Source organism: Suillus clintonianus (assembly GCF_016758775.1).
Source record: "Suillus clintonianus strain FC179 chromosome Unknown DEU56scaffold_214, whole genome shotgun sequence".
Lineage (NCBI taxonomy): Eukaryota > Fungi > Basidiomycota > Agaricomycetes > Boletales > Suillaceae > Suillus > Suillus clintonianus.
In genome coordinates, this window is record NW_024539438.1 from 1 (window position 1) to 27131 (window position 27131).

The 27131-nt window shown below is 48.1% G+C and overlaps 6 protein-coding genes across 6 annotated transcripts; 3 read left to right on the forward strand and 3 right to left on the reverse strand.

Annotated features, from left to right (window-relative positions):
• Positions 1 to 2488: 2488 nt before the first annotated feature.
• On the reverse strand, positions 2489 to 3995 carry DEU56DRAFT_749915 (uncharacterized protein; the record flags this gene model as incomplete). Its single annotated transcript, XM_041349480.1, has 3 exons — positions 2489 to 3031; positions 3054 to 3457; positions 3671 to 3995. 3 exons carry the CDS (start codon positions 3993 to 3995, stop codon positions 2489 to 2491), a joined length of 1272 nt encoding a protein of 423 aa, XP_041200766.1.
• A 1455-nt stretch (positions 3996 to 5450) lies between these two features.
• Positions 5451 to 5767, reverse strand: DEU56DRAFT_749917 (uncharacterized protein; the record flags this gene model as incomplete). The annotated part of the gene is made up of 2 exons (XM_041349481.1): positions 5451 to 5568; positions 5619 to 5767. Coding segments are annotated over 2 exons (267 nt in total), but the record flags the coding sequence as incomplete, so codon positions are not given.
• A 483-nt stretch (positions 5768 to 6250) lies between these two features.
• Positions 6251 to 8169, forward strand: DEU56DRAFT_920260 (uncharacterized protein; the record flags this gene model as incomplete). The annotated part of the gene is made up of 5 exons (XM_041358409.1): positions 6251 to 6892; positions 6947 to 7177; positions 7233 to 7424; positions 7475 to 7684; positions 7747 to 8169. The coding sequence occupies 5 exons, from the start codon at positions 6251 to 6253 to the stop codon at positions 8167 to 8169; spliced, it is 1698 nt and encodes a 565-aa protein (XP_041200768.1).
• Positions 8170 to 14049: 5880 nt separating this feature from the next.
• Positions 14050 to 15025, reverse strand: DEU56DRAFT_749918 (uncharacterized protein; the record flags this gene model as incomplete). Its single annotated transcript, XM_041349482.1, has 5 exons — positions 14050 to 14160; positions 14222 to 14348; positions 14403 to 14596; positions 14641 to 14749; positions 14808 to 15025. The coding sequence occupies 5 exons, from the start codon at positions 15023 to 15025 to the stop codon at positions 14050 to 14052; spliced, it is 759 nt and encodes a 252-aa protein (XP_041200769.1).
• Positions 15026 to 15626: 601 nt separating this feature from the next.
• On the forward strand, positions 15627 to 16437 carry DEU56DRAFT_762380 (uncharacterized protein; the record flags this gene model as incomplete). The annotated part of the gene is made up of 3 exons (XM_041350683.1): positions 15627 to 15642; positions 15793 to 16002; positions 16049 to 16437. The coding sequence occupies 3 exons, from the start codon at positions 15627 to 15629 to the stop codon at positions 16435 to 16437; spliced, it is 615 nt and encodes a 204-aa protein (XP_041200770.1).
• A 949-nt stretch (positions 16438 to 17386) lies between these two features.
• Positions 17387 to 20228, forward strand: DEU56DRAFT_920264 (uncharacterized protein; the record flags this gene model as incomplete). The annotated part of the gene is made up of 8 exons (XM_041358410.1): positions 17387 to 17450; positions 17499 to 17842; positions 17894 to 18221; positions 18268 to 19148; positions 19205 to 19660; positions 19706 to 19783; positions 19847 to 19911; positions 19964 to 20228. The coding sequence occupies 8 exons, from the start codon at positions 17387 to 17389 to the stop codon at positions 20226 to 20228; spliced, it is 2481 nt and encodes an 826-aa protein (XP_041200771.1).
• Between the last annotated feature and the right edge of the window lie 6903 nt (positions 20229 to 27131).

The window sequence follows — 27131 nt, forward strand, 5'->3', positions numbered from 1 at the left end:
AGTATTATCTTGACATTTCGCACGACATTCAAACCAGTCTTAAATATTCGGATCCCCGATGTGTGGGGTGACTTGCGTCAATGAATCAAATGTCGTAAGTCCGTTCATCGTGATCACGTGACGAGACGATGTGTCAAATACAGCCAATTTCCAAAAGCAAGGACCAATACTACAAGTCCACGAAGGTCGTGGTTCCCCGACTCCCAGGGAGTGTGGAGAAGGGTTCTTGCGAGCAGCAAACACGTACGTTCTCTGTCAAAAATCTTGCAGGCACGCCACGTGGGAACTTTCTTCTTATTTAATTTTTTTAAATCCCCGCTGTCATGTGTGCTTCAAGCCTGGACACAATCAATGCTGATGGTATATCAAGCTGATAATGAATATAACGAGTGTCATGATCATATCGCCAGTATCCCCTACACTACTACCATCGATCCACAGGATATACCAAAAATCAAGAAAAAGAATGCCCGGCCCACATACTATCCCAAGGGAAGCCGTACGCCATAACATGTGTTCTGTGTTTCCCTGAAACATGTAGTCCCAGCCCAGACAATGTATCCCTCCAAACACCATCCCACTGAAACATCCAATGAGAAGTACGATCTTAGCATTATACTCACCGTAGCCACCTAGAGATGGAATACGATGAGAACGGGCAGCACTGGGGGAACTAATGGCCCAAATGCCCATAAGACCGAGAAGGGGACGGAAGAGAGATAATAAAAGGTACTATCTCAGGCTAAAGGAGTCAAAAGTTTGCTCACTAGGCGAATCAGAGCCATCTCAGGCAATAATAATGATGACATACTCGTAGGTAAAGCGGCTCGGTAACTCGGATTCTGCTGCCTTCCAGTGAACAATATAAGAATACTCACATCCTTGGGCTTCTTCCACCACAAGCCATACGCAACGCAGGTCAAAGCTGCTACTGCTAGAGTGTCGATTTCAAGCAAGGTACTTGGAAGGTTCTGACCGTAGCGAGCGACGAGCTGGACGACAAACCATGCCAGCTGAAGAAGGGAGATGCCTTTCGATAGTCCATCGCCCTTACTTCGATCTTCTATCTCTGCCTCCGAGATAAGAGGCATGTCCACCGATCCGTCACGAACAAACTGCAGGAGTTCATCGGGATCAAGAGTGGCTCGCGGCTTGCCATCAACGTAGAGCATAAATCCGCCCATCCATGCGAAGAACCCATGGGTCATTGTCCATTCTAGTATGAAAGCGTCGAAATGCATGTTAGTCCTGCATGACCTAAGAGTCCGAGCACGTAACTGACCTTTAAACTCTGCCGCAGGACTGGGAGTGCTTGAACCTCCATGAATGTCACTGAGCAATGTAACTGTGCCCTCCGATAAATCTCGATCGCCGCCATGGGTCTGGGCAGGTTGTGTACCAAATTCATTATTAAAATCCTTTGCGGCTCGACGGGCGCTGAAAAACTGCCGTGTGGCCCAGGTGATCATGAGTTCTGGGGCAGTCAATGCCGCGACCATGAGGAACAGACGACGAGAGGCAATGGCGACTCTGCCCTCCCCCATGCCCGGAATGTTTGTGTGAATTGCCGTCCATGTGCATGCAAATAGAGTCAAACCACAGCTCAATAGAATGTTCCACATGGTTCTAGTATTATAGCTGCATGCCAGTGGGGAGTCGCTGGTATCGAATGTATGGATGATACTGGTATCGTTGAGACTCGGGAGCGAGGCGCAAACGAGCGGAATGTATACGAGGAGAGCGCAGGCCTGTAGGAGAGTCATCACAATTGTAGAATTGCGAGCATACTAACCTGTTGGTCTCCCCCAAGCTTTAAGGGCATGGTCGCATGTACGATCACCGATTGCACAGGGGTTCTGGGTTTTGCTGTTGTTGCACAAGCATGCACAACGTGATAGTGAAATGTGTCAGAGGTGTACAACTCATTTGGACTGTGATCCGAATTGTACCCTCATCGTGCCAGTAGTTCGAACATCACTACTCCTACGCTATGGTTGTTTCAGGCCTTGCAATGAGCCATCTTAGCTGTGAGTGTATATGTATGACGTGGCGGCCAAAATCAACAACATGTAAGTCCAAAATTTTTACATATTACCTCAGTTGTTGGGTCTTCGGGGTCAAAATTACTAGCACGAAAGCTGTTGTCGCTTTGAAGAGGGCCATCAAGGAGCAGAATATCCCGATACAGACCCATACTGTACGTGGTCCTCGTATGTTTCATACATGACATTGCTCCTGTTTCGTAGTATAAATGCTGGATCGCGTGCAGCCTGCGTTCATAGCATGTCTACGTAGTGACCTACTGTTCTTTGTCAATTGATATATATTCATATAACACGTTTTCATCAATTCATCAAATGCCACCAATGTGGTATGCAAGTAGAACGGTGGCCTGCTATGTTCGAACTTATCCGTATTCGCACCCGGGCCTCAAGTTCTGATAGTGATCCCAGAACAACCAGTACTCTGATATAACGATGTAATGAAACTACATATTGAAATGTGGAATAAACGTGGTCCAAGCTACCGTGTCATATACGCCAAGAGGCAGCGATCGTAAGCTCAGCATCATGAGTACAATTATTATGATGCGTGCAACAATGTATATAAAAGGGCTGATGATCGTAACGAGCATCATGATCACTTGGCCAATATTCCCTGGAGGGCCTATCCATATACGACACCCAATAGCAAGAAAAAGAAGTACCGGTGCACATGCTATCCCAAGGGAAGCCGCACGCCATAACATGTGTTCTGCGTGTCTCTGGAACAAGTAATTCCAGCCCAGATAATGTATCCCTCCAAACACCATCCCACTGAAACAGCCGAAGAGGAGTACGATCCAACCATGATACTCACCGTCATAGCCACCTAGAGATGGAACACGACGAGAACGGGCAGCACTGGGGGAAATGAAGGATGCAACGCCCATGAGACTTATGAAGGGATGCATGATATATGCAAAAGACATGCCGAATTGTTGGACCAAGGTATCATCTGCCTCACTAGAATGCAGGCGAGTCAGAGCCATCTCAGACAATAACAATGATGACATACTCGTAGGTTAAGCGTCTCGGTGATCCTGCTCCCTTCCAATGAATAATGTAAGGGCATCCCACATCCTTGGGCTTCTTCCACCACAAGCCATATGCAACGCAGGTCAAAGCTGCTACTGCCAGAGTGTCGATTTCAAGCAGGGTATTTGGAAGGTTCTGACCGTAGCGAGCGACGAGCTGGACGACAAACCACGCCAGCTGAAGAAGGGCGATTGCTTTCGATAATCCATCGCCCTTACTTCGATCTTTTATCTCTGCCTCCGAGATAATAGGCATGTCCACCGATCTGTCACGAACAAACCGCAGGAGTTCACCGGGAGTACGAGTGGCTCGCGGTTTTCCATCAACGTAGAGTATAAATCCACCCATCCATGCGAAGAACCCATGGGTCATTGTCCATTCTATGAAGTCGTTGAAATGCATGTTAGTCCTGCATGACCGAAGAGTCCGAGCATATAACTGACCTTTAAACTCTGCCGCAGGACTGGGAGTGCTTGAACCTCCACTCATGTCACTGAGCAATGTAGCTGTGCCCTCTGATATATCTCGATCACGGTCGTGGGTTTGGGCATGTTGTGCACCAAATTCATTATTAAAATACTTTGCGGCAGCACGAGCGCTGAAAAACTGCCGCGTGGCCCAGGTGATCATGAGTTCTGGGGCGATCAACGCCGCCACCATGAGGAACAGACGACGAGAGGTAATGGCGACTCTGCCCTCCTCCATGCCCGGAATGTTTGTATGGATCGCAGTCCATGTGCATGCAAAAAGAGTTACGCCACAGCTCAAGAGAATGTTCCACAAGGTTCTGGTGCTATTGCTGCATGGGGAGTCGCTGGTATCGAGTGTATGGATGATACTGGTATCGTTGAGACTCGGGAGCGAGGCGCAAACGAGCGGAATGTATACGAGGAGAGCGCAGGCCTGTAGGAGAGTCATCGCAATTGTAGAATTGTGGGCATACTAACCTGTTGGTCTCTTCTCCCAGCTTTAAGGGCATGGTCGCGTGTACGATCAATGCATGCTTAATGGGCCGATTCGATATTTTATGGCCGAGTGCCTCAAGGTAGTGAACTCATAGCGGAGGGCTTTGTTTTGATGATCGGTCGAAAGCCCTGTCAAGAGGAGCGTACGTGAGCGAATATCGGAATCGGAATGTCTCTGTTTGTATGAATTTCGAATTTTAGATCTAGATCTGACCATATGTGTGCCCTTCGGAGCCTGAAATGCATATGTGCCAGTCTATAAACATGTTTATGATAAATGATTTTCATATCATGTATAACGCCGATATTCAGTACTGCATCATCAGGCATTTGACCAGGGTATGACAATGATTTAGCTAGCTTTATTTAATACAAAATATTTAAATTATATATCACAATTACAGATCACATGATAAATGAATAAATAGTTAGACTACGTTGGTAGGATCTCTCAACGCTGGAATATTGGCAGACCTATGTGACCAAGTTATGATCTACTAGCACATTGTCATGTTATTAAGAATATACATCACAATTACAGTCATATGATAAAGGAATAAATAGTTAGACTACGTTGGTAGGATCACCCAATGCCGTAATATTGGCAGACCTATGGTACCAAGTTATGATCTACTAGCACATTGTCATGTTATTGTCACATTTATCTATGCTTACATAGGTAGTTTCCAACAGCAGAATATGTAATCACTGACGGTGTGCCAGGGTACGACAACTGATTGTCATGCCACAGCAAGCTGCTGAACTTCTACCGAAGAGAACTATGGTTGCATGGGCGGTTTCTTATGGCAGGACCCGTAATCGCTGACGGTGTGCCAGGGTACAACAACTGATTGTCATGCCACAGCAAGCTGCTGAACTTCTACCGAAGAGAACTATGGTTGCATGGGCGGTTTCTTATGGCAGGACCCGTAATCGCTGACGGTGTGCCAGGGTACAACAACTGATTATCATGCCACAGCAAGCTGCTGAAGTTATACTGAAGAGAACTATGGTTGCATGGGCGGTTTCTTATGGCAGGACCCGTAATCGCTGACGGTGTGCCAGGGTATGACAACTGATTGTCATGCCACAGCAAGCTGCTGAACTTCTACCGAAGAGAACTATGGTTGCATGGGCGGTTTCTTATGGCAGGACCCGTAATCGCTGACGGTGTGCCAGGGTACAACAACTGATTGTCATGTCATAGCATGCTGCTGAACTTCTGCCAAACACACCTAAACTATTGTATGGGTAGCTTTCGATGGCAGGGTCTATCATTACTAACGGCAGGTTGGCGGTATTGTGGTCAAACACACAAAGAGATTCTCATGCAATGCAAATACGGATGGAGCATTCATCAATGACATTAATATTATGTATTACAGGCAGTACATAGTAACACATTTAATTAAGTAGTGTCGGCAGTGGCTCGTTCTTGTAAGGCAGCGCGTTTTTCCCGAATTTTTGACAGTGCGCTGTTTTTGCTGGTACAGCGCTGTGAAGATGACGAATTAGGAAAAACCCGACTGTATAAGCGTTAATTTAGACTTTATGGGTGGTGAGGTGCATTACGAACCGTGTCCACCACATCATGAGGTCAGCTACTTCCTCATGCTCATCAGGATCCTCCAACAGGTCAAGAATGCTATGGTAGAAATTGTCGGAGTCCGTGACCATGTCGGTACGAGAAAATACAGAAGAAGAAGTTAACGAAAACCGAACCTGAAAGATAGATCAGCAGGGGTTGTGTCAATGATGAAAATTGCTGCGCGCCTGCGTGGCGATGTAGGCCAGGGACCCTTTAGTTACAGACTTCATGCCATGAATCACTGCGGAAACGACAAAATAAACCGCATGCGGAAAGGGTAGGGTTAGGGCCTGTATACGGACACAAAGCGTAGTACACAAATAAAATCAAAATGGACCCATGAAAGTACACAAAGCACGAGTTTGCATACCCTAAGCAGAGTACGGATTTGAACGTAGTACAGACTCTTTTTAGGCTACAGAAGTCTTGTTCCCTGGTCGGGTTAGTGTATGATTAGTTACTGTAGCAAGTCTGCTTAGAATGTCGAAAATAGCGCAATCCCCTCTATTTAGAGTATGTTTAGAATTAATACATGCTTCTATATGGATCCGCCGTACATCCAGAAAAAAATGGGATCCTCCTTCCCGCTCCTCTAACCGTTCCCCTCCCCTCCTACAACGATGTATGGCTTGCCCCAGGGTGGACAAAGACGCCCCAGTGGGGCTGGGTTACCTGATCATAATAACCAGTCAGCAGAAAGTCAAAGGCAACAGCAACAGCGAAACGAACCATATGCGACTCCACAGCTGTCCCCCCTCGAAAATCACGGCAGCGGGCTGCCACGGATCGATCCGTTCTTTAGCGCACCGTACCAAGGTCCTGCGTCGTCGTCTGGGCAAGGGACACCGTACCAAGGCACATCAGCTCAAGGGACACCGTACAACCACGGAACTCACCTGTTTCCGTATGGTGAATCACCCTTGCTCGCACCCCATCCCAATCCAAGAGGTCTAACAGCTCCTTGGAACAACATTAATGCCGGAAGTCCATATGGCATGAACCAAGGCTCACCGCATGAACAATCCGCGAATACAAACAGCATGATGGCGCAGATCATATCCCAGATGCAACACCTGACGGAAAATTCAAATCAGCAAACCGATCAAAACACGATGGTCAACGATTGCCTTAAAAAAGTTCTCGAGCGTCTTGATGTAGTTGAGAAGAAGATGGCGGAGATGGTTGAAAATGAGCCGATGAACAAAGGGAAATCTACGGACACGATGGGAAAGAATATCTCCAACATGCATCCCGTCTTAAAGGTTAGTTAGATGCTGAAATTTGAGTATTAATGAAAACTTACAAATGATGGCAAGACAATCATTCACCCAATTTTCTTCCAGTTGTGCGGTGTGGAAGCGTCGCTCAACAAAGCAATGCGAGTCGAAGAGCTGTTAACGATTGAGCCCTTGGAGAACGGAGAACCGTGTGAGCAAAAGGAGGGCGGCCCCAGAGTATGGTACCCGAATTGGTTAGGCAAGATTGATTCGAATGTCAATGCGCCATTCATCCAAGCTGTCGTGGATCGTGTTTGGAACGATGAAATGGTATGAGTACATATAGAAAATAATATTAAAATTGACTCACCAGGACGGTTGATAGACAATTCGTGCTAATTCGTCTGGCCAAGGCGAGATACCAGACCAAGCTTTTACCAGGCCCATTATCACCAAGTGCGTGAAAGGGTACTGGAGGAATATTCATAAGCAGTGTGATGAACGGAGTAGTGCGCATAAACTTGAGAAGGCGAAAGAACGCAAGGATCATGGACGTCACCGCTCTCGTCGTCAAAATGTGAGTATTGCATTATACTAGGTTGAATGACATGGACTCACTCGACTCAGGTAACTAAATCCAGGCGAAAAGCTGCCATGCAATTCGAGGAAGAGACTGGCAATCTCGGGGCCGTCGCCACGATCGATACTGATTTCGCCTCTGACATCCTCTCATGCGGTGAATCTGACTTGTCAGATGATTCCAAGACGCGCCAACAGGAGGCCGGGGTGGGAAAGAATGCCAACAGGGTCGTCGGGTTTCAATGGCGAAGTGTCGATGTAAGTTCCCAATTGCAATTATAAGATCAAGATTAGCACTCACAACTCGTTGCACATCAAAGTATGTTACGTTCCTTCGATTTCTCACTCTGAAAAGTATGAAGGAATCGAACTCAGAGAGTGCGAAGGACGTAGCTGTGGACCCACCTACTGTTCAAGGTGATGCAGTGGCTGAACCCACTATGGAACGTCCATCCAAGCGCCGAAAAACGGTTAAACGTGCTCTAACACGCCCTAAAAAGATCCACAAGAAAGTTTGGGATGTTGCGCCGGACAAGTTGAGTGACCGCAAGCCATCTTCAGGTAAGAAATCAGCACCGTTCGCGAACATGGTCAGCGACAAGTGGAAAGAAGAGCACCCTGATATGAAGGTCCTGGAGGGAGTGCCATGGTTGAAAGGGTTTTATGAGCAGATGAAAGAATCAGATGACATTATCAAGGAGGATCGTACCTATTTGCAGGAACTCGATGAGTGGCACCTGTAGCGAAAGAAGGCCTTTTTTGGTACCTGTCTTGATACAAAGCTGATCAGCGGCCTTTGAGGCAAGCAATACATGAATGCAGATACGAACAAGTGGTGTCCCAAAGATCCCCGAGCGGTAGGGAAGCGTGCTTTCAATCGCTGGAGGAGGACGAGAGCAGCGAAGGTAACATATGAGTGCAACTTTGTGCGGTGGGAGGCATATGCGATGAAATGCGGGAGCTTGACTTGAGAGTTAGAAGACGATGGGGGTATTCGGGACAAGCAAACAGATGGGTGATGAACCTGGCGCACAACCGTGAAGGCTGCTCGTGACCATAGAATGGGTCAGAGTGTCTTGTCGAAGGTTGAGTGGATTGGGGTTTGGGTGGCGCCTATGTTTCCCGAAGTTGAACATGTGGAAAGACGAGCGGGTAAAAGAGGTGACAAGTGGAAGAGGGGGGTGAAATCTAGAAGCAGAGCATGATTAGTTTAGGACATTGATAGTCGCCCAAACCTTGGTCCGATCGTCACCAACGGAGACCGTTGTCATTGCCAGTCGGCCAGTGATCCAATCCAGGTCGATGAGAGCCGGCAGCTGGGTGTCCTGATTGGTGTACTCTCCGAGCTCCCATAAGCGTATGTCCACTGATGCGCTGAGATATACTAGTATTAATTGTGAAGTCAGCCACGAAAAAATTACTTACAAGTCATTCCATACTTTGTTGCGCGTGCCATACCAGGGTTTGAACCAGCGTATGCGGCCAAACCAAACAGAATCCCCCGATCGACGTTCGAATTGAAATATTTCCAATAATTCACCAAACACGGTGACAGGGACGGCTCCTGGAATTGTGACGTGAACGAGAGACGAAGAGTTTGACCCTACTGTTCTTGAGGCATGGTAACGCCTCCCATTGACAATAACATATTCGTAAAATGTTGCTTCGCGATTGAGAGGCGTGCTGTTTTGAATCAATGGTACATCTCCACGACAATGAACTGGAGTATATGGGAAGCGAAAACAAAGTGTACGTGCGAGAGTGCGATATGTCTCGCTCGACATGACTCGTGTTTTGCGGAGTGGACTCAGGGAAAATGATTGCGTAACTACTTGAAATCAGAATCGATATAAAAATAGAGAGAAAAGGCATACCGTCTATTTGAGCGTCATCCAAGTCTTCCGACAAAGCTGCCAATCCAGCTACAGTTCCGCGCTCCTCCCTCGATGCCTTGAGCATAATTTCTGCGGCTTCACATGGAAGGGAATCTTTGGGATAAGATAGTAGAGAGAAGGTCTTGTAAAAATAATCAGTGAGACATCACGATGAACAGAAAATCAACATCGAGCTTACCAAACGGCTTGTTTGACATGTTCGCTGGAATTCGCGAAAAAAGGTGGTCTCCAATTCACCGTCCGCGTGATTATTAGTCTTAAACGACTTCAGTACTTTGTTGAGTCGTTCGAAGAGAAAGGTCCAGAAGTCGTGGAGGGGCCCAAAATTTTGAACACAGTTGGCGATGTGAGTAGCGTAGTGATGGTTCGGTTTTATAGCGGCTGAACCGTATAACTATGCGCCAATAAGAACGAAGGTTAAGTTGAGTAATAAAAGACACACCTTGATCAGTTCGGTGTTGTACTCTCGAAGCAACCGATCAGCTTCGTTAATATCCGTCTGGCAGATAACACGTCGTACGAGGATGCGAAGAGCATAGCACAACTTCAGAAAATTGCCAGGGTCATCTGGGTGTAGAGAAAACTTGAGATCGTCGAGGCTTTCTGACTCGTCGCCAGCGTTCTGATTATCTTGAGGAGGTGGGGGCGGTTGGCGTTCTTCGCCATCAACTGTCTGAGATGTTGCTTTGTGCTTCCCAGCCAACTTCTGCAGCGACGGGGTCTGTAAGCACGTAACTAATACAAGATCAAAAGATGGTACCTTTTGAGCATTACGTGCCTTCTTTTCAGCTGCAGCCTTGACCTTATCGGCTTCCTTGGCTGCGGCTGCCTTGAGTTTGGCGGTCTTCTTCGCTTCGGCTGTAGCGAGCTTTTCCTGCGCAATTCGAGCTTTCTCCAGGGCAAAGGCTTCTGTGCCTTGTTTCTTTGCTGCAGCAAGTAATCTGCGGTTGTCAGCTGTGCGTGATGCCTGTACCTGTTTATCTGTTTCCAGACGCTGGATTATGTCGAGACACTGGTGTAGGACTTCAGTACTGGCATCAGTTGGGAGACAAACACTCCAAAGCTGCGGGATCTGAGGTGCGGGTCAGTGACTGCGTGTGTGAGGTGTCAAACTCACAATTATTGGCCCATAGACGGTTGACAGAAGCAACCATTGGTCCGCTGTAAGTGACCCTCCAGAGGGCATCCCAATATCAGTGGGGAGTTTGCCGCATGAGCTGGGGATGACAAACTTTAAATAGTTAGAAAATATAGTCATTAAATATGAGGGATTGCACGCACATCAGCTATCATTTCATGAAACTTCGTTAGCTCGTGGTTCGGTCGAAGGATCTTGTTCTGGACCCAGATGTTGTAAAAATGGGTCTTCACAAGACCTGTGAAGCGCACACCATATAAGTAAAGTATCAAATAGTGAGAATGAAATGAGCACTCACCCAAGAATAAATTGTGCATAGGATCGATCACAATTTGTTCAACGAGATCGAAATACGGTAAACGGGCCAGTTGGGTATAGCGGGTAGCGTGTTCTTTGACGAAATTCTTCCTCGCAGCCGGCGTGACAAGGTGACGGTATCGTTCGCCAAGCTCACGTTGCTCGCTGTTAGTACGAGGCCGAAATACTAGAAGAAACTTAATTGTTAGTTGAAGTTAGTAGTTCGAGTACCTACCCCCTGGTTGGAATGCGCTGGGTTTGTCTTTGTCGGAGGTCGTGATCCAACATGTCGTACAGAAACAGGTGTGCGAGTGGGACGCAAAACCTCCAATCTTATGGGCTGCGGGTTTGTCGCACACAACTGCGACAAGGATCACACGAACTAGACGCCCTGATATCATAATTAGATAGTGTGATTGTTAAAAAATACAATACGTACCATCAGGACACAACTCCGTAGGGACCTTGATACCGTGTTTCCATAAGTGCAGAAGGTCGCTGACGATAGGACGTAAAAAACATTGAATTTGATCGGGATTTTGTTCCTTGGGTCCAGGGAGGATGCTCGTACATAAGAGATTTGCCGTCCGATATCTATTATAATTAGCATAAAAATGTGTCAGAGGGTGATACTCAGCGGCTTACCGGTACTCCGGGGGAAGATTACATATCGAAAAGGATGTCGGACATGACGAATGAGATGGGGCAATGTTACTCCGGATATATGAGAACCAGTCGACACCGAGATTTACGCCAATCCGAAGCTTGCCATCTGGTCCAGTTTTGTCGCCAGGACTGTTTGAGAAGAAAAGGCGCCCGTCAGGATCTTTGAGCTTTTTGCGACACATGTCGCCATCGAAAATGTCAGTATAAGTTCCTACTGATCACGTTTTCGATCGCCAACCATCGAGCACGGCCTCAAGGCCCGGTATCTTCAACATCGACTTGATCTGTTCGGAAAGGGGAAGATATGGGTACTTGATGAGGGGGGTTTTCATTGCGCGATCGTTACCACGCTTCGTTTGGCTGGGAAGAAAAAGTGGGATGTTGCAGTTGGTGCATTCGTCATGTGAAAGCCGGGAGGAAGCTGGTGGAAAGACATCACGACATACCGGACATACAGGGAGTATGTATATTGGCGTGTCGACACCGAGGACACGCGTAGATGATTGAAGGGTGACGAACGGAGTGTCGAGTCCTGGCGCTATGGCAATGAGTAAGCAAGCAAATACTGCGAGTAATGCATTGCAAGCTGCTCGCGGCAAATGATACTGAAGATGGAGCCATGTCACTAGCGCATATATGGTAAGTAAATGCGGGGGGACGTGAGTGAGGTCCGCATCAAGAGAGCTAGAAAAGACATCGTCGGTCAGGAACGGATCTGGTTCGTCTTCGTTTTCGTGTCCACTGGTCATTAGCACATCTTCGAGCATGGTATCCTCGGGGTCTTCCTCAAATCCTGCATCCGGATCAACTTCGTCTAGCATCGCTTCGAATAGGCGTTCTGCAGCACGCTGCTCGGGGTCAGGGGGCAAGTGATGGGCCCTGTAAGCCGTCAATGGATATGCGCCAGCCTCTGTGCGAGTGTTGTATTCAGTGAAATGGTCCACTGCTGCAAGCAATGCTTCGGGGCTGTGAAAATTCGGTCCGAGGTTTGGCAAGTCGCTGCCATAGACCATGAGGTCCAAGTCTTCACCTGTCAATACACCATGGTCAAGCATCTCTTGCTCCACAGCGCAGTCGGATGTTCGAACAGGATCGCAAAAATCAACATGGGGAGATAGTGGTGCAGAGGGTTCATGAAGAGGGACTGCGAATCCGCGTGGAACAGGCCCTGTTTGCGCATTTGGTGTACCGAGCCTTTTGTGCTGTGCTTGCGCGAGGATTGTGTGATTTCGGAGGTCTGCTCTTTCATGGGTCCTTTTCTTCTCGTAGGAGATCAGCGCACCCTTGCAATTGGATGTCTTGCAATAGCATCGAACGAACATGATAGATGGGTGTGCGCGACGACGTGTTTGGACGCGTGCGCAATGATATCAGATTGTCACGTGAGCATACTACAAATATTCGTAAGTACTAAGGTTGGGCTTCGTTAACGATGGCAAGGTGTCCGCTTCTGTCACACTCTCCGGCTTTGAATGAGGAGCTTAACTAGCGTCGACTTGCCCGAACCATTGGGACCAAGGATAGCAACACAGGACGAAAGAGAGACTTGGAGATTGATGTCATAAAGTTCCTGGCAAGTCGCGACAAGAAAGGACGGTCGAGAGACTTCATTCTATGCTTCAAGGATGCAGTTAAATGTTTGGTGATTTCTGCGCAAAAAGACCTTAGTTAGTGACATGGTTGTGATAGTAGAGAACGAAAGCGTACATGCTTGTTAGCCTCGTACCAAATGGTAAAATCTGGAGCTGTAGGCGCCTCGGGTTCAGACTCTGGTTCCGTCTCACTGTCGTCGGGCACAGGTCCTACACTAACAGGTAGGTCAGTACTAGTCTGGGGTAGTAGAGCGAGAGGGAAATTGACACCAGACAAAACAACTTACCACTTGGCTGGATCATCAACCAGCCGGTTGGTACTTATTGCAGGCGGTTCTGACTCTGGCTGTGTTTCACTGCCGTCTATTAGTTGAGGTGCCGCCTTGGCAGCTTGCGCTAGAAATGAGTTGCGCTGCTAGATATAAATTCAATAGTATAAATCAATAAAACAACAGACGAACTTACAGCTGTCTGGTCTGCTAACCAATCAGTAAGATGTCCCGGCTTCGTGGTGGACATTTCACTGGGGTCAAAACCATATACAGCGCTGGAGGGCAGCTCCGAGTCGAGTGGCTCTTGCATGGATATCTCAATAGCCTATATACAATTCTACTAGTTAGTAGACTGATAGTTTGACTGAATAATACTTACCATAGGACCAGGTTTTTTGCATTGAAAAGTGAACTTGAATGATTTGATTGAAGCAGGCAGCTGGAGCTTGATGGTGTTGCGGTCTGCCATCATGATAGCATGAAACGAGGACTTAGAAGAATTTTCAATAATACTCACCTTCGCCCAAGTCTACCGTAAAAAGAGATCAAAAGCAAGGATTTACGGATCTGGTTAGTGGTGGGATAACAAGTGTTTGAAGAGACTAAACAGCGGTCGGGAAAGATGTGTTCGCGAAGTCTGAAAAGATGCTATTTACATTTGTTGCTTCAACAAAATTATCTAAAATCACCGACATGTCTGCTTTGCTTACGGTTAGCGGCTAAGTACGTTTTGAGTCCGTTTAGACCTGGTTTCTCCCTCCGTTTAGCATGCGTCTAAAAAGTCGTTTCCGCAGTGAATGTAAGCATTGCCAGAGCGGGTAGCTTTTGGCTCCTTGTCCACCGAGCTCGGAGACGCGAAGACATGTTTGAAACCCTGCAGAGGGGAACTGCGTTGAGTGACAACTTTATTGACAATGGAATTTATTTATGAAGACGAGGATCTCACTCCTCAATAAACCCTTCCACGGATCTTCGGGATCATACACATAACCTGTATATAGAAACATGGGCCACTGGTCACCACGGACTGCGGTTTCACCACTCATGAGACCCTGCTTTGTCCTGGATAATGTTATGATGGTTAGTTGGCATACGGTGGACGGCGGAAAAACTTACTCTGCATTCGACCAGTCGAGGCCTGCGGGGCAGAGCAGCGCACCGGTCACTTCATGATTAAAGCCGCGGTCAGATTTAATGTTTCGAGAGAGGGGCGGTATGACAACTTGTCCTCTGGGCACAAGCCATTCAAGGACGGCAGATTTAAGTGTCTTGGTATCATCACCTCGAGCACCAGACGCCCCTTTACCCAACTGCAAGATGATAAGTATGCTAACAGGAGGTATTGGAAACTTACTAATTCTCCCACGTGGTGAATATCTTCCTCCTCGCCATTCGCCAGACGTTCTAAAAGACCGGGATAAGAGTCTACTAGCTCCATGAACACCCGGTGTTCCCGGCGAACACTAAAATTGAAAATGTTATTAAGTGCTGTTGGCATGTAGTTATCGCAATTGCACTCACTCCGCTGGATAATCCTCTATTGGAGTATCCTGTAATTCTTCGAGCCGAAGTACACCTGAAGTAAGGAGAGCAGGATAGTTGCACATTGCAAACACGGTCCGACCAAAATGTCGGCCGTGAAGAACTAGCGGATTCGATGAAGTCCTGATGAGGGGCAAGTCAGGAAGACGGTAATTCAACACTTGAAAGAGCACGTACGCCTTTTTACGCGGACCCATGTGAAGCGCTGACCCACGACGCTTGCGCGAAGGCTCGTGGGACGGAGGATGATTCTCATTGCTACTCATACTGAGTTGAACTAAGCGGCTCTGATGACTCTAATACCAGTAGGAAACGAGACGCTTTATATGTCCCAACGGACAATACCACGCGGGACAAAAAACCTGCCATCCGAGCGCCATCGATATCGTAACGGGACAAACGACCGTGAATCCGAGCGCCATCGATACCGTAAGGTGACAAAAAACCTGCCATCCAAGGCGCCGTCGATATCGTAACAGGACAAACAACCGTGTCATCCGAACAAGATAGATATCTTACGGATGATTTTCTAAAACACCGCCCTAGCGCCATAGCACACATGCTACATAAGTCGATGGCTTTTGTCCCACCCGCCATTAGCGTCAACAGCATTTGGATCTCGGATGTCCAGATCGCCCTCTCGGAAGCGTTCAAGGCAATGCATTCACCTCGGTGATGGTAATATAACTCTAAAGTAGGTCTTCAGTATGGCATGCAGTACCAAGCTCATAAATTTACCTTTCAGCTTCCAACTTTCCACTGTGCACACACCGATGTGCTATGATACAGGTGGCCAACATGGTACTGATTGCAAGTGAGTGATCATGTTACGGAAGAGCAACTCAGAAGCTAACCGCGCATCCTTCGAATTAATTGTTAATTTCAGAGGAACTCAAACCACAGGTGAGATTCCATACTTCGGAGGCATAGATTGTGCTACCAGGTCTGAAAAATATGCACCTAGACACTGACCAACAATCCAAACGCGAAGCAGAATCTGAGCTAAGTCAAGTCAAGGAAAAGCTAAGGAACGCATACGATCATATATCATACCTTTCGGATAGGGTGGGGATGTACAGGCACAGATGGCTAACAGAGTACTACCGCGCCGAAAACCTCGAACTTCATATGCCCGAAGGTGTCAATATCCCCGACCTTGATCAAATTCGAGAAGGTATCGCTTCTCCCGGCTTCATGCAAGATTTATCGGTCTGGGATAGTGAAGGTTCAGAAGCGAGAGAGCATCTTTGAGCTCGGGGGTGTATCGGTTGCAAGAAAAACATGGGACGCAGCTGGGAGAGGATGTATTGAGTGTCATGGGGCAGTAGATGATGCTGGCAAGCACGCAGAACGGGCTAGACTTCATGCTTTTAGTGACGAAGCTTTACTCAAATTTGCAAAGTGGTGCTACGTACAAGACAGAAGTAGTTTGCGATATATCCGATTTGAAGAAGCCGGTGTCAATGACATGTTGCATGCGCGACCATATCTGAAACCGGGCGTGAATCACAATAATCTGACGAAGGTTAAACAATGTCCTTACAACTATGATTGGGCGGACAGTGCGGGTCTACCCCCTTCCATGACACGCATTTTTCTTGCACACTAAATGTCATATAGTATTTCTAGAGCTAACTTAAATATCGGTTTTTGTGCTTGCTATAGATTTAAATATAGCAAGACTCGAAACTTTCCACTCGTCATAACACATGTACGGTACTTATAGATAAAGTAGACTTAGGAGCCTCGCGTCCGTACTGAGAATAATTCTAAGTGTAAAAAGACTCGTACTATGTGAGCTTGGGATGATGGAAGTGCGAAAGAGGAAACACTTTTTAGGGAAAGCCCTAATATAGTGAACGACGATAATTCAAACTCAGACGGCATTCGGCACCAGGCAAGCATTCACTTGCTAATCGGGTGTTGCCGGCTGGGTCTGAATTGCATAGTCATTCAGTATATCAACTGTGCCACTCACGTGCAATAATCTCTTTCCCGACTTCCAAAGTATTTTTGCGTTGAGGGTGTGAAGCATGTGAAGTAGAATTGTGCGGGTGAATGCCGCCTTGCAAAATACTAATGTAGCGGGTAGGCGGGTGACTTAGTACATTTAACCGCCCAATGTTTGGAATTACTCTACGCTGCGAATACTACAGCGGGCGGGACTACAATGTGTAACAATTTATTTGGCAGAGCTCACAAGTATATGATCATACCACACAATTAGGGCGTATACTGTGCCGTCGGTCCACCATGTCCACACTTCGCACCGCCATTTTCAGAAGACAATGCTGCTGCACTGTGGATCCACAATGTGTACGCCCAGAATTTGTACCGCGAGCATCTGTAAGTATTAGCTAATCCACAATAGTGGTTCACTATAAATACTGACCTTGCGCAATGAACAGGTCTTCTTTCTTTTACCACTACTTCGATACGATACCATAGATATCACGGCGAGCATAGACTTTTGAATAGCTCTAAGCATTGATTATAGTACGTAGTATTTGTAAGTTCACTGTAACTCTGAAGGTGATTCTGCAGATCACAGATAACACATGCTAAAACGCGCCGGATCCAACGGCGATGAACCTTCCCAAAAGCGCCTCAGAACTGATCAAGGTGAGTCATAGTATAATGTTGTATCTCAAAATATCGATGAGAATACAGGGAATTCGACAGCACCATCGGCACTGACGGATAATCGTGCATGGGCATTTATGGAACAGTTCCTCACGACCACGATGACGTACTCAGAGATGGAGGACGCGTTTTACACGTACCTGGGCGATCGGTACTCTCCAGATGACTGGGCGGAAGCCAGAGATGCGTTATGGTCCGGTGAGGGGAACGACGAGGTTTCGTTGGAAAACCTTCTCCGCGTGAAGGACAAATACCTGCCTCGGGTCTCCTCTGTGCCAACAGAAGGTTCTTCCGTGTCCAGATCTGCATCGAGGACGGTCGGTCGCTTGTCAATCTCACGCGTTCGACGATCACAAAAACAACGCAAAAAAGTAAGCACTATCTCATGACTACTAACGGTGTATGCTAAACGAACGATGTAGACTCAAAATAGGTTTCTTCTTCTTGAGGCTTCAGAAGATGACGATGAGGATGAGGAACGGGAGGAGGATGAAGCAGAAGATGTCGATCATCGTGGTGGAACGTCTGCGCGGTCGCCGCCGACCATGCGATTGCCAGGAACGTCGGCAAAAGAGAGATTGGCTGCAACTATTGCAGACATGGTCATCAGGTTTGAAGAGAATCCATCACACTCATCACAAGGTCGCCAGGGCATCACCCACAGAGACACCTCGTTTTCTGACGCAATCGTGTCAGCCTCAGGCCAAATGCAGCCAGCTGACAAAAGGATGTATCTGCTTCATGTACAAAGTACGTCTATTGCAAATAACGTAGTGTAGCGCTCATGGTATCATAGGAGCTTCCACTGAATATATCGCCGAACATCTTCGGAGGCAACAACTTCCTGTTACCGTCTCACCTTGGGTAGCAGGCCAGCTTTATGTGGTGACTGATTCCTTCAAGACCATTGTCAACTCAATTCCTGCATCACATACTCTCGCCCTAAAGGAGTGTCTTCGCATCACGGAGGCAGAACGTGAAGCAGTTGAACGTTCACGCTCCGAACTTCCCAACCAGGCGTGGGTGAGGATCAGGGACGGGAAGTACAAGGGTGATATCGCCCAAGTCTTCAATCCTAGTCTCCCAAATGGTCTTGTCGCAGTCTTAATTGCTTCACGGAACCTCCCCTATCCCGTGCCTCGAAGATCCCAAGCGCTGCTCGAGCGATCTCGCCTTCCGAATTCCAAGGCGGTGTCTGATATACTTCGTGATGGCGCAGTAGTAGGACTAATGTACAAAGGAGAAAGTTACTATAGGGGCCTCCTACTCAAAAACTTCCCCCGCGATCGTCTAGAACTCGTCGTCTCCCCTCACGTCGATGATATTCATCTGCATCTCCAATCTGGATGGGACAAGCCATTCCTGAAGAAAACTGTCGTGGCGTTTTCCGCTCGGTTCCTGCGTGTGGGGGATTATGCGAGGGTCATCCAAGGTTCTCTTCGTGGAGAGCTCGGCAAGATCGTCTCGATTGACCATACTTGCGATTCTGTTGGTTTGGAATTGACCTTTCATGGAGGTTTGGAAGACATAGAACTTCCACTCCAGGACTTAGAGCGCGTCTTCCGGGTCGGCGACTCTGTTAGAGTTGTAGCTGGTTCGTTCTTGGGTTTAGAAGGATACATCATCCAAATGGATGAGGACATTTTTCGCATTTGTCAAGCGGTCTCCAAGGAAGAGGTAAAAGGTCTTCGTAATTCGAGAAAAAACTCAATTGTCTAACACTTCGTGAATAGGTGGAAATTTCAAAGTACTACTTAGATCGGCGTCCGTTGAGTCATGCACTCCCATCACAGCTACCAACGCAGCAATATTTCGAGCCTTCCCCCGACTCCGAATCTATTGAAATCGGGGATAACATACGAGTTGGGGACGGACCACATGCGGGAAAGTTTGGCATCGTGACCTGGATTACTAGTGGATCAACTTATCTGTGGTTCCGCGATGTCTGCACTCAGGACAACACGGAGTCCAGTGGTGAACTATCGAGTATCTCAGTTCCCACAGCATTTGTTCAGCGGACGAACCTCACCCACACACTTCAATACACGAAGGAAAGGGGTTATGACGTCAGGCCAGGAGACGTCGTGAGTGTTGTCCGTGGGCCAGAATATGAAGCAAAAGGGTTCGTGCATAGCGTCGACTTTCCAAACGCTCGCTTGACCCTGGTATCTGACGGTGACCGCTCGCTCGTAAGTACTCTTCATCTCTACTCGAGCATTCCTGACTTATGGCAGGTCGATGTTCCAATGAGATTCGTGGCAAAAATTCGCAATGCCAGCTTGGATGCGTTTCGCAACGATATTGGCCAAGAAGTCTTCATTATCGGGGGCTACCAGAAGGGCTATTGAGCCACACTGTGCGATCTCACCTCCGAGAATTGCACCGTTACTGTGCATGGGCAGCGGCGCACCACGGTTAAACTCCCAGACGTCGTCACTAAGTGAGTGGCATGCCTATTTTTGAGCTCATTTTAAAGGCTAACTACTGTCAAGGTATGGAATGAGGCTAAACGGGGCGATGCTCGAAGGCGCCGAGTTCATCTCGTTCTGTGACATGCGGAAACGATCGTTCCAAGCACTACCACCTCGAAGCATCACCCCGCCTGTCGAAGATGTTCCCGCTTCCACCATAAATCCCACCCCGCTGATCGAAGATGTTCCCGCTTCCACCGTAAATCACACCCCGCCTGTCGAAGATGTTCCCGCTTCCACCATACATCCCACCCCGCCTGTCGAAGATGTTCCGCTTCCACCATAAATCCCACCCCGCCTGTCGAAGATGTTCCCGCTTCCACCATAGATCCCACCCCATCTTTATCTAGCGCGTGGTCCACTTGGTCCGCAAGGCCAGAGAACACTGATATGACGCATAACCCGACGTCGAGCGTCAATCCCAGCCCATCGACAAACGACCCCTGGACTGTCGATAAGCAAGACATCCAACAGAGCAATGACGCCAGAGTGTGCAAAACCGCGAGACAGCAGTAAGTCCTTGACGGAGGCATCAGAATATCTACTTATTTCATTACAGCCCCAATCCCTTGGTTAATGAGCAAGGAGTTTGCCTCGAAGCTCTTCACATATCATGTGGTGTTGAAGGTCTCCCCGAAATTCGAAGGAGGATGGCTAGCCAAGCGATTTGTATCAACAGCTTGTCCTGACCCCTTCTGTGGAGAGAATGGACCCGCACCTGAGGATTGTGTCGCAGTATTCTGCACATCTAATCACACGGGCGCCAAACTCCAACACCGTCATATCCCTGCCCAGGATCTCAGCCCGGCCCCACCACGCAAAAAACACCAACAGTGTCTTGTTCTGGACGGGACTCATCGCGGACTTATTGTAACTATATCAAAGTGTAGCTCCGCGAATCGTACTATCGAGTTCATCATTGCGGGTACCGTTACCTCAACTCTACGTTTCGATCAGATATGTCTAGTGGAACCCTCAAAACATGGGATATAATAGTCCGTACTGTATTTTACACGATTCTCTTTATTCGGAACATCATTTGATTCCATACTGACGCTGTTTTTACTTTGGCCAACAATGTTTTTCATACATGCCCCACTATGTACTTACATACCATATATATAATCCATGTGCAACGCCACATCATACGTACTACGTAACATGAACAATCACAATACAGTGTCCTATACCACCAGTTGCCACTTTGGCCCGTAGACTGTACCGAGATTGTGCGAAAGTTGTTTACAATACCTGGCAACCAAGTGGTATCGAGTTTGAATAGACAACTTCGTACATACATAAAAAATTGTCCCACAGTAAAATATTGAGATTTCGCGAAAGACTAACTATCGAGAATGACTCGGAGGCGGTCATATATAAATGAGTAATATGTAGGTATAAGGTCCTGTGGTGTAGCGGTATGTGCATCGATGGTATAGGTTTTTCGGCCAATGACTCTGGAGTTCGAATTCACGATTTGCATTGTTAATTTCTCGGCGTTTTTTTTTGTTTTAAACTATAGCGCCGCTTGCAGGGCTGTTTCCCAGTTCTCAAATAGCTCTCAACAAAACCTCCAACACAGAAACTTATGGTATATCAGAGCTAATTTACACGTCCATGGTAGGAGTCCGTGGGCGGTTGTGTTGTGGCATGTTGTGCCATTAGCCAAAAGTAGAAATTCATGTGTGCTTGCTCTTTCGGGTGCTGCCGGCTGAGTTTGATAATTCAAAGTCAATCACTTTATAAACCCGCAGTGGTTGTTACTTCGCCTCTTTTTCCATTCACTATCCCACTACATTAGCATACTTAGTGTTGTAAAGCGTATATAGAATCCTTGTAAAGCATTTATCGAATCCTTGTAACGCGTATATCGAAGGTTTATAGTCGTTGTGCAGCCATAGTGTAAATTAAGCTTTTAAGGGCTACGAAGATGTAATCATGTACGAGTGCCAATGTGACATTGGATAGTCGCAGTAAACTAAGTTCACGTGTGCTGGTGCCGTACACCAATGCTTCAATGGGGAAGCACCAGACTGAAGGTGAGACGACCTTCCGTCCATATGAAAATTCTGATCCGATGTTCAGGTTACATCCTTGTCGTCCGATCTCGCATCAGCGTAAATGGTGCGCTTGGTAGTCTATTATCTTGGTCTAATTGCTAACTAATCTGCTATCATATCCGTACCCCAGTGCTGCCACATATCACAACTAACAGCAATGGGAATATGTTTGCCCATGTCCATGGAGTCACCGCGATGACAACGTGAAGGACAGTTGATCTCTGAAAGGGAATGAGGGTAGGAAGACGCATCTAATTGTGAATAGATACCTCTCCGCGGATAATACACTGCAGGTATGTAGACTCTCCCAAAAAACTTCTCCACATTCACTAATAGGAAGATGAGCCCATCCGCCGGTCTTGACATACAAGAAGCACACTTACGCATATATCCGCAATTGCCGGTCGCGCATTCGGCAGCGTATTCCCCTCTAGAAATCCCTGTGGCACGCTGAAATATTGAGGTCTCGACATAACTGCCGCCCGTGGCGCAAAGGCAACATGGGTAACGAAATACATGTGCCTCACGATAAGTCGCGAATTGAGAAGGGTGTATTTTCTGCCCGTATTCATCGGCCGGCCTGTAGCCATGTACCCGTGAGTGACGAACAGCTTTTCATCCCAATAAGACCTTTACCATTGAAACGTTGTCAGTTTCCCCCGTTTCAGCGTGGTAATGCAATATGCCATGGCGGCAAATAAGGATTGCCACCAGCATCTTCAGGACGTTCGGGTCGACTTTGAATTCTGGTGGTTCGAGTGTGGAGCACTCAGAAGATGGGGAAGACGGTGGGGACATTTTGCGCACTACAAATCATATGACTGAACACGCAACATTTATACAGCTATGCAGGTTATGTCACCACATTTGCATCTGATCCCTGCGCCAATCTGTCAGCGTCTCGCCTAAAACCCTGCCATTCCGCATCGGCAAATCACGCTATTCGCCTGAACGACAGCAAAATCGCGCTGTTCGGCTGCAATTCTACCCTCGAATTTCCCCCTCAAATTCGCCAGTGACAGACTCCTCGGCCCATGCCTCTATGTCAACGCCCGGTTACGCCTGCATATGCAAGCGTACATTCACGGCGCAGAACCACTTCATTCAACATCAACGATCATGCTCCCACACAAAAAAACGCCTTTCTTCGGCTATGTCCTCGCTCAAGGAGTTCGTAAGCCGCAGGAAAAGGACGCGCACAGTAGACGATGGCGCTGGACCTCGATCGATCGATGAATCGCCCAATCGATTGGCCAATTTGCCCGCAAACCACTTGGCATCGGGGGAAGCCAACGCGTCCGTTGTCATCAACGCGGCCAATGCCACTGTTGCTCCACCCATTTCACCGTGTGCTTCTGCGGCGGGGATCGTCACCGGTGATTGTGAGGTAGCAGAAATTGAAGAAGAAGAAGGCATGAGTTTGGCACAGCGCCGACCGAGACGTCAGAATCGCCAAATGCCAAAGCGATTTAGAGACGTACTTCCTGTGCCTCCGCCTACTGTGCCAGCGGAAGTCCGAGAGCTACCTCCAGCATCAGTTGGTGCAGTCGTCACGTCTGACGAAAGCTCAACCTTACCGTCGCGAAGTATATTCCGCACGCCCCCCAATATATTCGGGCTAGTGCGTCAATACTTCTCCTCCACACCGCCATCCCACGATCCGGAGGAGTATGTCACATTGGCAGACCTCTCCTTTATACCTGGCAGCCCTCCAGTCGATGAAGCATCCGACCCACCTGCTGCTTCAGTCAGCGACTCCCAGTATCATCCCTATCCAAACCGAGCTTCGTTCGAACTCGGTGATTGGTACTGGAACCAGGGGATGCAAAAGTCTCAAAGGGACTTCATGAACTTAGTAGGTATCTTGGGCGACAGTGCCTTTAGCTGTGCCGACGTGAGCTCCACGCACTGGAAGAACATCAACTTCCAACTGGGCGTCAACGAGTATGACGAGGAAGATGGATTAGAGTGGGAAGACGAGGATGCTGGTTGGCACAGAACGCCAGTGTCCATCAACGTGCCCTTTTCTCGTACCACTGACACACCAGGGCCTCGGGTCTACCAAGCCGCCGATTTATACCATCGCTCCCTCGTGTCTGTTATACGGGAAAAGATTGCCAACGCTCGAGATAGCAAGCTTTTCCATTACGAGCCGTACGAGCTACATTGGCATCCTCCCCACCTTGATACTGAAGTCCCCATATACGGAGACCTGTACACGTGCCCGGCTTTCCATGAAGCCCACAGCAAACTCCAAGAATTGCCCAGGGAACCTGGCTGTAATTTGCCCCGAGTTGTAGCTGGTCTGATGTTCTGGTCTGACGCTACGCAACTGACTTCGTTTGGCACCGCCAAACTGTGGCCTACTTATATGTACTTCGGCAACGAGTCCAAGTACCGCCGCTGCAAGCCATCGTGCCATTTGAGCAACCACGTCGCATACTTCGAGACGGTACGCCTTCCAACAATGTTCTAGTACTGATTGCCTAACCCTGCACTGTCAGCTCCCCGACTCATTCAAAGATTTCATAGGTGGCAAAGGCATGAGTTGCGAGTGTGCGACCCACTGCCACAGGGAACTGTTTCACGAACAATGGAAGATATTGCTGGACGGCGAGTTCCTGGAGGCGTACGAGCATGGCATCGTCATTCATTGCTGTGACGGCATCACACGAAGATTCTACCCTAGGATCTTTACATATTCAGCAGATTATCCTGAAAAGTACGTGGACTTGTCGTGCTCTTCATCGTCAATTCTAATTTCACCAGGGTGCTTATAGCTACTGTTCGAAATCTTGGAGGCTGTCCATGCCCGCGTTGCCTTATACCTAAGGAACGCATCCAGAACATGGGGATGCCTCGGGATAGGCAACAGCGCGAGACTATGATCCGAAATGACAAGGGAAGACAGACTCAAGTAAGCACTGCTCGTTCGTTGATCTACGAACAGAACTTGGCGGTCGGGAGTGCAGCTGTGGAGCGTATTCTGAAGCCTCAGTCCTGGGTTCCTACATCGGTGAGGCCTGAGCATCCATCGCCGACGCCGACAATCGCTAACCAACCCATAGAATTCATTCATAGATCGCCTTGGTCCGCTGGGATTCGACATTTTCAAAGCCCTCGTAGTTGATCTCTTACACGAGTTTGAGCTCGGCGTTTGGAAGATGCTTTTCATTCATTTGTTGCGAATTGTCGCGGCGCATGACAAGGCACTTATCCACGAGTTGGACCGGAGGTATGTGACATGATTGCGTCACCCATTCAGCTGACTTCCCCGCCACAAGATACAGGCAAATTCCTACGTTCGGCACAGCAACTATCCGAAAATTCTCAGCCAACGTTTCGGACATGAAACGCATGGCGGCCCGAAACTTCGAGGACCTCCTCCAGGTATAACATCATTTCCATCGAAGTCAGGATGGGGCTGACGCAATCTAAGTGCTCTATCCCTGTCTTCGATGGTCTTCTCCCAGCCCCGCACAATCGTGTTGTTCTGCAGATGCTATTTACCATGTCGCATTGGCACGGACTAGCCAAGCTCCGCATGCATTCTGAGTTGACCTTAGAAATCATGGACAAAGTTACTTCCGCAGTTGGCGAACAGTTTCGCGCATTCAAAGCTACAGTTTGCTCATCTTACGAGACACACGAACTTCGCCAGGAAGTCGAAGCTCGTACCCGCCGTGCCGCAAAGCAATCGGCAAAGAAGGACAAGGAAAGCGCTCGCCTCTTAGTACAACGGGAGGCGCTGGAGTCGCCGATATCACTCAATAACGTGCAGCGTAAAAAGGTTTTCAATTTCCAAACTTACAAATTTCATGCTTTAGGCGATTATGTGTCTACAATCCGTCGATATGGCACGACTGATTCGTACAGCACCGAACCGGTCCGTCCTATAATATTTACTCTCCGTCCTTGACTCACTAACCGCTTCAGGGCGAACTTGAACACCGTTCTCCTAAGGGCAGATATTGTCGCACGAATCGCAAACATTTTGTGAAACAGCTGACCCGGATCGAACGTCGTCAGGCTCGGATTCGTCGTATCGGCGATAAAGTTCTTCATCGCCCTCACGTCGAAATCGCCGAATTAGCGCGAAGCCCAGACGTCCACCACCACATTGGCGGTACGCAGAAGTACCCTGTGCATATAGGAACGTACTTGGTCACCCACGAAGGTGACCCGGCGATCAAGGTTAGTGTATTCATAGTCACCATACACGCGCTCTAACACGACGCTGCAGAATTTCGTTCCGAAGCTCAAGGATCATCTATTGCGTCGCATTCATAATTCCAAAGATGCCCCATCTTCGGGGGAAGAATATGTCACCAATACGATTATCATCAAAGACGACCGTATGTATCGCCACAACATCGCCAGGTTCAACTACACCACCTACGACGTTCGCAGAGCTCAAGACGTCCTCAACCCACGAACGTCCCACCGCAACATCATGGTTCTCAGCAACGACAACGATATGGAGCGCAAAGATCATAGATTCATCTACGGGATGGTACTGGGGATTTATCATGTTAATGTCATTTATATAGGAAGCGGCATGATCGACTACACTCCACGACGATTGGAGTTTCTATGGGTTCGCTGGTACGAGCCTGTGGCTCAGGTATCCGCCTGGGAATCCTCGACCTTAGATCGAGTGAGATTTCCGCCTATGAACGCTGAACACTCATTCGACTTTGTTGATCCCGCGGACGTCCTAAGGGGCTGCCATATCATCCCTTGTTTCGCGAAGGGCACGAGACATCCCAAGGGACCGGAGTGTCCGCATGTTCAGGGCCAAGAAACGATGGTTGAGTACTACGTGAATCGGTTGGAAGTTTGGTAGGGGACAATGCAAAATCATTGACGAGTCATGGATTCAGGTTCGTTGACCGCGACATGCTTATGCGTTTCCACTTTGGCCTGGGAGTGGGGCATGTATATTCTCACCATCGCTCTACGCAGGCCGAAGCGCGAGAAGGCAGTGCAGTACGGGCTGCTGCTACTTGTGATGAATACACAACAGACAAGACCATCGACATGAAGAAGCCGCCGATGAAGAAGCAGATGACGATGAAGAAGACGGTACCAACGGTGGCCTTACCCTCGAGGGCGCTTTATTTGCAGTA